This window comes from Mandrillus leucophaeus, unplaced genomic scaffold (genome assembly GCF_000951045.1).
Source record: "Mandrillus leucophaeus isolate KB7577 unplaced genomic scaffold, Mleu.le_1.0 Scaffold76, whole genome shotgun sequence".
NCBI lineage: Eukaryota > Metazoa > Chordata > Mammalia > Primates > Cercopithecidae > Mandrillus > Mandrillus leucophaeus.
This window is the reverse complement of record NW_012108252.1, coordinates 688,027-700,624: the sequence shown is the minus strand read 5'-3', so window position 1 is coordinate 700,624 and position 12,598 is coordinate 688,027. Positions and strand designations below refer to the sequence as shown.

Below are 12,598 nucleotides of genomic sequence, written 5' to 3'. Positions count from 1 at the left end.
AATCTAATTCATATTCCATAAAAACTATCAGGGTACCATAGAAATGGAACCCATAATGATGTCTTTTTTAATTCAGAGTTTTAAAATTGAATTTAAAATTTCGAGGTAATTGTGAATTCACATGCAGTTGTAAGAAACAGTAGAATGGTTCCATGTACCCTTTACCCAGTTCCCTTCAATGATAACATCTTGTAAAACTATAGCATGATATCGATGTCACAACCATGTTATTGACATTGATATTGTGAAGATGCAGAATATATCCATCATCACTGAAACCCTGCACTTTGCTATTTTATGGGTATTTCCCCTCCTCCTCAACCCGATCTCTAACCACAAATCCATTCTCCACTTCCACACTGCTGTCATTTCACTTTTTTTCTTTTTGAGAAAGAGTCTTGCTCTGTCACCCAGACTGGAATGCAGTGGTGTGATCACGGCTCAATGCAGCCTCTGCCTCCGGGCTGAAGCGATCCTCCCACCTCAGCCTCCTGAGTAGCTAGGAATACAGGTGCACCGCACCATGCCAGGAAAATTTTTGTATTTTTTTGTAGAAATGGGGTTTCGCCACATTTTTCAAGCTGGTCTTAGACTCCTGGGCTCAAGCAATCCACCCTCCTTGGCCTCCCAAAGTGCTGGGATTACAGGTGTGAGCCACAGAGCCCAGCCCTGTTGTAATTTCTATTATATAAACGGAATTAATCTTCTGCATAGTTTCCTCAAGATTCAGTCAAGTTGCTATGTATATAAACAATTCATTTCTGGCATCATGTTTTATAATGTTTACTATGATCTATTAGTTGAACTCCCTGATTAGAAACAAATTCTGCATGCTAGCAGCCATTTAATTGTAATGAAAAACTCTTTTCGAAAGATTTACTGTATTCTATGATCAGAACTATATTTTTAGGAAAAAAAACTAAAGAACATTGATATTAAAATGTTAGAAACCCAGAAGATTTCTCTTCCTCTTATTTTTCTCTTTTTTGAATTTTTCAATTAAAAAATGTATTTATCATCTTTTATGGTTTTTGAGGTCATTTGAAATACTATAAATATTACATTATTAAAAATATACCTTTCTGGAAAACAATTTGGCAATGCACATCAAGAATCCTAATTAATTCTAATTCTAGGATTCTGTCTTCAGGAAATAAGGATTGATGTGGGCAAGATTTATACACAAATACAAATTTTAGGTTAGCAAAAAATTGAGCACAGCTCAACTGTAAAAAACAGAAAACCTGAGGATTAAATAAATGACACAACAGTTGTATAACCAGAGTTAGAAATGTTTTAAGAAAACAAGCAATGCTCATAATGTAATACCAAGTGAAAAAAGGGATACAAAACTGCCTTTTCTACTAGGTTTCCTTTGTTTTTGTTTTTGAGACAGAGTCTCGCTTTGTCATCCAGGCTGCAGTGTAGTTGCACTATCTCAGCTCACTGTAACCTCCGCCTCTCAGATTCAACTAATTCTCATGCCTCAGCTTCTGAGTAGCTGGGATTACAGAGATGTGTATAAGAGACAGTGTGAGCCACCGCGCCTGGTCATTACTTCCATTTTCTTCCACTCTCCTGGTTTCAATTTTAGAGTGAGTTATTTCCTATACTCTCCAAATCTTGCACATTCACCCTATTGGAGGGCTGAGGTTCTTCATGGTCTCAGCATGCCATTAAAAGTTAAACCCCATTGAAATGGTAAAGTTAGTTATAGAAAGAAGGTGTGGCTCAAACAAACTAGATGTTGAGACAAAAAGTTGGTGAGATGGAAGGTTAGATATTCTCATACAAGAGATAACTTCAACAATTAGTGATGTTTAGCCAAAAAAAGTAGTAGTTATTCCCAAATATAATGAAAGAGTGTTATGCAGTTATTCAAGCAGATACAGTAATGGTTCTCAAACTGTAGAAAGGCTAAGAATGCAGATTCCTGGGCCCTACTCCCAGAGTCTGGTTGGTTGGATCCACAATAAAGCCCAGTAGTTTGCATTTAAAAAGTATCCCAGGTGCTGATAAAGCCTATGTCTCAAGAAGTACTGGACTATATCAGTGATCTCCATGGTGGAGTACCCACATCCTAGGGAGTATTTAACAGGATCACCTGGGACTTCTATTATATTTCTCATACATTTAGAATGTCTTCTTTAGTATGCTTTATAAGGCATATATTAGTAACAGCTCTATATACACACACACACACACACACACACACACAATTGATAAATAAATGTAAATATATTAAACAACTGTGATCAAACTTTTTTCTTAATAGGGCGCATGACTTTAGAAGTTAAGAAATCCTAGCTGGGCATGAGGCTCACACCTACCGTCCCAGCTACTCGGGAGGCTGAGGCAGGAGGATTGCTCGAGCCCAGAACTTCAAGACCAGCCTGGGCACACAACAAGATTTCATCTCAAAAAAAGAAAAAAAAAAAAATAGACATTCCTGTTCTAGAGGATAAATTATTGGAATACAGTAGACGAGATTCATGCTTTGGGTAGGATGTGGGAAGCAGGAAGGAAATGATACTAGTTTTGGAGTCAGAAAGATGTAGATTTGAATCACAGAATTAGTACTTAGTTTTGTAACTCTAAGCAAGCTCATTTAACCATTCTGAGCCTGTTTTTCCATCTTTAAAAGAGACATAATAATACATACATCCCACCATTGTTAAAATAAACATTCTAAAAGTATTTAATGCAATGCCTGGCAATGTTTCTCCCTCCCTCCCTTCCTTTCTTTTTTTGCCATCCTAAGTGCAACATTTATGATGCTCTTTCTCTAGAGAACCTACATTTTGAAAGATATTGTTTACCAATAAAATAGCATTTATAAGTAATAATTCATATTCTCAATTTTTATTAACCCAAGTCAAATAAATTGTCAACTAGAAGATATAATTAGTGTGAGAAAAGACATTACCAAATGGAGGTAAAATAATTTCACACCGAAGCAAATAAATTTGAGATTGAAGGGTTTCGGGATAGCTTTATTAGGACAAATATCAATACTTAAAAATTTTAAATTGGATTATAAATCTCTATTCTTACCTTTAGGACCCTATTGGCCAGTGACCATATGTTACAAGTCACTAAACTAGAAGAGCTAAGGTCCCTTACAAATCTAATTCATATTCCATAAAAACTATCAGGGTACCATAGAAATGGAACCCATAATGATGTCTTTTTTAATTCAGAGTTTTAAAATTGAATTTAAAATTTCGAGGTAATTGTGAATTCACATGCAGTTGTAAGAAACAGTAGAATGGTTCCATGTACCCTTTACCCAGTTCCCTTCAATGATAACATCTTGTAAAACTATAGCATGATATCGATGTCACAACCATGTTATTGACATTGATATTGTGAAGATGCAGAATATATCCATCATCACTGAAACCCTGCACTTTGCTATTTTATGGGTATTTCCCCTCCTCCTCAACCCGATCTCTAACCACAAATCCATTCTCCACTTCCACACTGCTGTCATTTCACTTTTTTTCTTTTTGAGAAAGAGTCTTGCTCTGTCACCCAGACTGGAATGCAGTGGTGTGATCACGGCTCAATGCAGCCTCTGCCTCCGGGCTGAAGCGATCCTCCCACCTCAGCCTCCTGAGTAGCTAGGAATACAGGTGCACCGCACCATGCCAGGAAAATTTTTGTATTTTTTTGTAGAAATGGGGTTTCGCCACATTTTTCAAGCCGGTCTTAGACTCCTGGGCTCAAGCAATCCACCCTCCTTGGCCTCCCAAAGTGCTGGGATTACAGGTGTGAGCCACAGAGCCCAGCCCTGTTGTAATTTCTATTATATAAACGGAATTAATCTTCTGCATAGTTTCCTCAAGATTCAGTCAAGTTGCTATGTATATAAACAATTCATTTCTGGCATCATGTTTTATAATGTTTACTATGATCTATTAGTTGAACTCCCTGATTAGAAACAAATTCTGCATGCTAGCAGCCATTTAATTGTAATGAAAAACTCTTTTCGAAAGATTTACTGTATTCTATGATCAGAACTATATTTTTAGGAAAAAAAACTAAAGAACATTGATATTAAAATGTTAGAAACCCAGAAGATTTCTCTTCCTCTTATTTTTCTCTTTTTTGAATTTTTCAATTAAAAAATGTATTTATCATCTTTTATGGTTTTTGAGGTCATTTGAAATACTATAAATATTACATTATTAAAAATATACCTTTCTGGAAAACAATTTGGCAATGCACATCAAGAATCCTAATTAATTCTAATTCTAGGATTCTGTCTTCAGGAAATAAGGATTGATGTGGGCAAGATTTATACACAAATACAAATTTTAGGTTAGCAAAAAATTGAGCACAGCTCAACTGTAAAAAACAGAAAACCTGAGGATTAAATAAATGACACAACAGTTGTATAACCAGAGTTAGAAATGTTTTAAGAAAACAAGCAATGCTCATAATGTAATACCAAGTGAAAAAAGGGATACAAAACTGCCTTTTCTACTAGGTTTCCTTTGTTTTTGTTTTTGAGACAGAGTCTCGCTTTGTCATCCAGGCTGCAGTGTAGTTGCACTATCTCAGCTCACTGTAACCTCCGCCTCTCAGATTCAACTAATTCTCATGCCTCAGCTTCTGAGTAGCTGGGATTACAGGCATGTACCACTACGCCTGGCTAATTTTTATACTTTTAGTAGAGACAGGGTTTCCCCATGTTGGCCAGGTTGGTCTCGAACTCCTGACCTCAAGTGATCCACCCACCTTAGCCTCCCATAGTGTTGGGATTATAGGCGTGAGCCACCGTGCCTGGCCCTCTACTAGATTTTAAATTCTATGTATTGATCAGTATATAACCAGGACCTATAATAGTCCTTTCCACATTACTAGTAGGCACTCTATAAAGATATGAATAAAAGGATATGATAAACAAAGAAAAAGTTTTGACAGGTCACTAGGCTGCTAAAAAAAGTCAACTTTAGAACATTGTGTCTTATCATCTTTATATTTTTTTCTCTCTGTTTTTTTAGACAGAGTCTTGCTCTATCGCCCAGGCTGGAGTGTAGTGGTGCGATCTTGGCTCACTGCAACCTCTGCCTCCTGGGTTCAAATGATTCTCCGCCTCAGCCTCCCAAGTAGCTGGGACTACGGGTGCTCGCCACCACACCCGGCTAATTTTTTTTTTTCGTATTTTTTTTAGTAGATATGGGGTTTCGCCACATCATTGACCAGGCTGGTCTCAAACTCCTGACCTCAGGTGATCTGCCCACCTCAGCCTCCCAAAGTGCTGGGATTATAGGCGTGAGCCACTGCACCCAACCCATCTTTTTATTTTTCGTTAAAAAAATAATGCGCACTCAATATAGAGAATATTATCTTACTACAATAAAGTGGGGTAGGGGTTTGGAATTATCTATAATTTCAATATCCAAAAGCAATCATTGTTAACATCTTGAGATATTCATTTCCATTCTTTTTCTTATAAACATTGTTAAACACTACTAAAGCCTAGTAGTTTTACTCAGCTTTTTCATTTATTACATTATATGCATTTCTTCATATTGTAAACTCTTAATAAAAAACAGGGCTTAGTAGGTGAGCTCAGAATTACTGAGTCAAAAGGCTTTTAAAAAATTTTTTTAAAAGGCCCAAGGACAAATTTAATGTCAGCTGAGGCAATTATAGCACACAGTGATTAGTAACTTAGAAGTCAGACAGACCTGAGCTTGAATGCCACATTCTAGTTCTCTAAATCTGGCCAATTTAATTTGTTCTCTAAACTTTATTTTAGAGTAGAGGAAACCAAAGATAACACTACTAGTAGCTCACCTTACAGGGGAGGACCAAATGTAACACTTAACAAAAGCCCTTCACTCAGTGCCTGGTACCCAAAGTGTCTTAATCAGAGTTTACTAAAATCATCATCATTTAATATTACCACTTAGTATCTCCCTTACTCCTCTAAATGGCTTCTTATTTCCCTTTGTAAAAAGCGTTGTGGGCAATGGCTCATGCCTGTAATCCCAGCACTTCGGGAGGCTGAGGTGGGCAGATCACCTGAGGTCGGGAGTTCGAGACCAGCCTGACCAACATGGAGAAACCCCGTCTCTACTAAAAATACAAAAATTAGATGGGCATGGTGGGGCATGCTTGTAGTCCCAGCTACTCAGGAGGTTGAAGCAGGAGAATCACTTGAACCTAGGACGTGGAGGTTGTGGTGAGCCAAGATTGTGCCACTGCACTCCAGCCTGCACAACAAGAGTGAAACTCTGTCTGGAAAAAAAAAAAAACAAAAGCAGTGTGTGTAGTGTGTGTGTGGTATACATATATATACTTTTATCCTAAGTTGCTTCTAATCTTTCTTAGCTGTAGGGATAAATTATAAATATGTAAACAAAAATAAAAGATGGTGAAGCCTTTCTGAATCAGCTGTAGAGAACCGACCCACTTCATCACACACAATGCTATACTTCTCCATGCCAAACACATTTTCTTTACAAAAACATTTAAAAAATACAGTTGGCTAGAGCAACCTAAGGGTTCAATAGTAAGAAAATGTTTACAAATAGTATTTGGTGGATATTTACCTGGTAATAATGAATAATTGTGAAGATTATCAAAACAAGATGGAAAATGTATATGGTGTAATGTAAAGATAAATCGGGAGGACCAACAGGTATGTATGCTATGATTTTTATACTACAGAAATACAAGCCGATGAAAAAACATGGGAAGAATTATATAGAAATGATGTTACTTAGTTATAGTGGTGGTAGTATAAGTCTTTCTCTTTCCTCAATTCAAAAATTTTCTGTATATTTTGTGGTTTAAAACTCAGATACAATGAAATCTAATTAAAATGTTATTGAATATTTTGCAGTATTTTAATAGTATAGAATAACTTGCCTCTTGTTCGACATTTCTAAGGAAAGTATAAGTCTTATTCTCTAACAGCTCTATTTTAAAGGGGCTTATACATAATACTATAGTAATAATGACAACACCTAACATTCACTGAGAACTTAAAATGTGTCAAGCACTCTCCTAGATACCCTACATGTATTAACAATGCATTAACCTCATGACCCTAGGAGTTTGGCACTATTATATTCCAATTTTACAGATGAGCAAACTGAGGCACAGAGTGATTATCTAACCTGCCCAGGTCACACAACTACCAGTGATAGTGTCAGAACTGAAATCGAGGCAGTCAGGCTCCAGTTGCAGTACCACTAACCAGGAGGAAGACTTTTTCCTAATTCTTTACAGTTCAAAACACAAAAAGAGGGCTGGGTGCAGTGGCTCACGCCTGTAATCCCAGCACTTTGGGAGGCCAAGGCGGGCGGATCACCTGAGGTCAGGAGCTCGAGACCACCCTGGCCGACATGTGGAAACCCTCTCTCTACCAATAATACAAAAATTAGCCGGGTGTGGTGGCGCACGCCTGTAATCCCAGCTACTTGGGAGGCTAAAGCAGGAGAATTGCTTGAACCCAGGAGGCAGAGGTTGCAGTGAGCCAAGATGGCACCATTGTACTCCAGCCTGGGCGACAGAGTGAAACTCCGTCACAAACAAACAAACAAACAACAACAAAAAACAACACAGAAGGAGAAACATAGGCACATGACTTAGCCTCTCCATGCCTCAGTTTCCCTCGCTGTGAAATGAGGATAATAACGGAACTTACCTTAAAAATTTATTGTGGGGATTAAATGAACACAATACATGTCAAGTACTTATAACAATGCTGGACACATAGTAAGGGCTTCCTTAGTACTTTCTAAGTACTTACTTTTAGTTTTTTGGTGGCCTGGATATTTTTAAAATAAAAGAGCAAATATATATATGCAAAACTTTACTGTATGTTGCAGAAAAAAATACTTGGTCTTACCTTGCCTAGGAATAACATAAAATCTCCCACTGTGTTGATGGTAGCCACTCGCAAAGCATTCTCCACCAGAATGACAAAGGCATCCTTTGCTGAGGTGCAGAAGTTGGTGCTGTTGATAGCTGTGGCTGTGTATGCATTCTGGACAAAAGCAAAAACAACATTTTCATCAACAACTGAAACTTCCTTTGTTAAGATATAAACTGAGCATAGCTAAAACACAGCTTTTAAAAATATTTCAGTCAAACACATGGCACCCTTTAATGAGGTAAGATTGAGACTAAGTACAAGAAAATACAAGATTTAAAGCCTCATATGGTAAAAATAACTTTCCATTTGGCTTAGTTTTGGTCCTTTAAAAACACTGTTATTTATTAAAACATACACAAACCTTTCTAACATCCATTAACTTCTTCCCTGTCTTAGTAAATCAAACATAATTTAATCTTTCCTAGATGACTCAGGGTCGTGACTGTGAACATCAGCAGTGCACTGTAATCATTTAGGTGATGCTTTAAAAGCTGAAGAGGTAGGTGCGGGCATCAGATTGCTGTGGTGTTCTATCTGGACTATCTACTATCTCCTCCTTGGTGGCTTTCTTCTATGCTCTCACTTCTCACAGCTCTTGTAGTACATAGCTCTTTGATGGCTGGCATTTTATACCCCTCCTCCTCCTGGGAGCAGAATCCTAAATCTTTTTTGAGAAAACAGCCTTACCCCATTCCCTGTTTCAGTCCCAGTGAGACTGTCACTACCTCAGGCTCTGGGGATGGGTCTTGACTGACATAAGCCAATTAGCATACTATACCTACTGGCCACAATGATTGGTTCAGAATTGGTAAATAAACCAATCAGAGCCAATGAAAGCAAAAGTGATGTTCCCTGGGGCTTCTGGGAAAAAGAGGCTTTCTTTCTCTTCCATAGGTTCTCTTGAAGGTGTGAGGGTATGAATGGCTATAGCTGTTTGGCTAACATAATGAGAAGAGCTGCTGAAGGTCACAGTGTAAAACTGAGGGTGAGGCCAACACCATGAAGTCAGAGCAGGGAGAACCAGGTACTTCACCTTGGTGACAACTGGGACATTGGGAACTTGCTAGATTTCTGAACTTTTCTGTTATAGAAGCTAATAAATTGCTAAGAATCCCAGCTCTTCCCTGCTCCACATTCCCCTCCCTCTCCCTTGTTCAGGTCAGATTGAGCTGAGCTTTCTGTTCCTTAAAATACTGAGTTCTAGCTGATACGCTTTCATTCAATTATACCTGCTTCTGCTGCCCCATGTGCTCTTTGACCTACTAGTCACAGACTGATTTTTTTTTCCATTCTTTTTTATGTTGCATTCCAGAACAGCATTGATGTTTTCTGGGAAGTGTGAAAAAGTATTATAACATCAAATATGTTTGAGTCTTAGGAAGGAAAAGTATATGAACTTTGTGACTAAAACTTTTGGTCCTGAGGAATTTTGGGTTTAGTGCTGACTTAAATTGTCACTGGGTCCCAAATGTTGGGATTGCTGGGAAACTGTGGGAGATAAAGGGCTTGCTTTATACTGTGTTGTCTATAAAGCTTTAACCACTGAGCCCAGGAGAGATGGTCTACAATTTATGAATATTCTAATTATAAGCTTGTTAATTATTAGGAGTCTGTAATGAAGATGAGGTTTGAATTATCAAAAATTTAACTTGCCATTATATGATTAAATTCATTGATTAAAAATGCAGAACATTTCAGAGCCAAAGAGAGTATTTTACTGAGCAGGTCACTACCTGTGGTTCCTAAGCTTTTTTCAGTAATGGGGCAGTAGGAAATAAATTATGGTGCTCTTTAAGAAACACATTATGAGGATGGGCATGGTGGCTCATGTTTGTAATCCCAGCATTTTGGGAGGTCGAGGCGGGTGGATTACCTGAGGTCAGAAGTTCGAGACCAGTCTGGCCAACATGGTGAAACCCCGTCTATACTAAAAATACAAAAAAGTTAGCCAGGCGTGGTGGGGTGCACCTGTAATCCCAACTGCTTGGGAGGCTGAGGCAGGGGAATTGCTTGAACCAGGGAGGTGGAGGTTGCAGTTAGCCGAGATTGCACCACTGCACTCCAGTCTGGGCGACAGAGTAAGACTCCATCTCCAAAAAAAGAAAAACAAAACAGAAGTACAGTATGATTTTGGTATATAGAATTCCATCATACAAATTGTGGAAGTTTATTATCAGAATATATTACTATAAGTCTTTTTATCTCAAAAACTAAAATACAGAACATCTTAAAGAAATCATACTAAGTGTTCATTAGCATCTACCTGCTTGTTGCTCCCTTATATTGTCATCTGTCAGTGCTTCTTATCAGATAAAAGACAGCAGGCACCACAGAGTTAACTACCTAACTGCAGTGGTCCACGTGTTTTTTTTCCATCTTCTACAAAAGCTTCTTTTGAAATACTCTGCCAAGTGACTCAAAGAAGTAAAAATAAACTATACTTTTGATCTTGTGTAACATTAACCTTGCTGAAAAATGATGAAGAAGAACTGCCCCAGCCAGTTCTATTCTGAAAGAACACAGATTGGTTCCCAGTTCGCACCAGTTCCCTAAGTACTCACAAAAACACCCAGTTAACAATTTATTCTACAGAAGAGGTAGTGAACCTATCACCTGTAGGCCATATCTGGCCTGCCAATTACTTTTGTAAATAAAGTTTTACTGGCACACAGCTGTGCTCATCGTTTACCTATTGTCTATGGCTGCTTTCATGCTACAGTGATGGAATTGTGCAGTCATGAAAGATCCTGTATGGCCCATAAAGCCAAAACTATTTACTCTCTGGTCCCTCACAGAGAAAGCTTGCTGACCTCCTGTTCTAGAGTACTGCCAAGGATTAATATCAATCTCATCTACTCCCTCATCTACTGTATGTGGAACCCACCCTCTTATTGGAAATACAAACCACATTTACTCATTTCAAGTTTTAGTAACTTCCTCCACAACTTTCAATCTTTCAGCATCTCTCACTGTAATTCTTCAGTTCAACAATTTAATTGACAAAGGTCTTCAGTGATCTGGAGTATGACTCCCTTGAAGAGAAATACCTTCTTTCCCACATTCTAAGATATAATCAAGAGACTAATCAGCCAGTTATTCATAGCAAGTTTTTAGGAGAAAATATCCTACCATATCAAATATACATATTGATTATGAGATGCATCCTGATGCTAAATAGCTTCATAATGTCTAGAATCAAGGAAATTGGACAACCCATTTAAATCAACTAGGTACTAGCTTATGGTCACTCCCATCCTCAATGGGAACAACTCACTCTTAACTATAGTGTTCTACCCTTTCCAGTTCACCATGAATTTCTTTGAGACAGAAGCAAGAGAGGACCCACATGTCTCCAGTCTCTCTCCTCTGTTATTATCAGACCAGCTGACATGAGGAGAATGCCCAACACTTCCAAACTAAACTATAAAAACTTTTTTGTTTCCCTCATTAGTTTTTAGAAGCTTCATTTCATTTGAGAATTATTATTATTCCTCTTTTGCTTCTCTCTTATCACCCCACCCTGCACCATTCCATCTGCTTTTAGGGCAGAAGTCTATCTGTTTGTAGATAAATAAGCAGCAATAATTTATTTTCTCCACCCCTCTGAGAAATTTCTGTGCGGGTCGAACATAGTCACAGAAATTTAGCCTTTTTGGCAATATTTCTATGGATCTATGCAATTCCTTTGTATTCAACCCAACTGAAAAAAAGTAGGTGGCTATTTTGCAAGCTCTTTCACTCCCTCCCAAGGTAGGAAGATGAACTGGATACACAAAGGTCAAGATGACTTCTTCAGGAAGAAAAATGTGCTGCAAATCATAGCAGGCCAATGAAAATTCCCTCCTTTTCTATACTTCCTAGTCTAAAAGAATTCATGCTTAAGGTTCTTAGGAATTTTGGAGTCCTTTGTGGCTTTCCCTGATAACTATTCCCTGAACTTTCTTCAGACTTCTTGGTTAAGATTTTTAGAGTCCACCCACCTTCTTCTCAGACAGCCTTCCTTATCTGGAGTTAAACTGCCCACAGACAGACATCACTGATTAACATTTAGCCCACGCTCAACATTTGCTTGGGTAGGACACAAGCTTGAGGATATTCAACCCCCAGGAGCAAGATGAAGGATGACCACCATCCGGAAATCTTTTTAAAGGATGCCTGTTAGCCCACGCAATCCCTGGTTGTACTTCTGTGTGACGGGATATAGTTAAAAAGTACTGATCATGTGAAAGAAAATATGTTAGGGCAGAGGGTCACATGCATGTAACAGGCCTGTGTGGCCATCTGTCCCAGAATACAATTTCTTCATTTTCACATCTTCTTTCCTTTCTCTAGTGAAGGACCCAGAAATTCTCTTAAAGTTTAAAATATTTACATAATGACTCACTTAATAGGGGCAAGCTAGACAGCAATGCTAAGGGAATATAGGGTATGTGCAGTTCTGTGTGGATCCTTATAAATTAAATAAATGAAAGGGTAATGACAATTATTCCTTTCTTATTTAAGGCACAGGGGAGAAAGGGAATGCTATGGTCTGAATGTTTGTGTCTTCTCCAAGTTCATATGTTGAAACATAGTCAGCAAGGTAATGGTATTAGTAGGTAGGGTCTTTGGGAGGTGATTAGGTCATGAGGGGTCTACTCTCATGAATGGGATTAGTACCCTTGTTAAAAAAATTACCCCAAAGAGCTATTTTGTCTCTTC

The 12,598-nt window shown here is 38.1% G+C and overlaps 1 protein-coding gene across 1 annotated transcript in view; it reads right to left on the bottom strand.

Annotated features, from left to right (window-relative positions):
- SLC44A1 (solute carrier family 44 (choline transporter), member 1) overlaps positions 1–12,598 on the bottom strand; it is a 111,723-nt gene that overhangs the window by 11,700 nt on the left and 87,425 nt on the right. Inside the window, exon 12 of the mRNA XM_011966358.1 lies at positions 7,871–8,008. Within this exon, the coding sequence (XP_011821748.1) occupies positions 7,871–8,008 (138 nt within the window). The remainder of the gene's footprint in view (positions 1–7,870; positions 8,009–12,598) is intronic.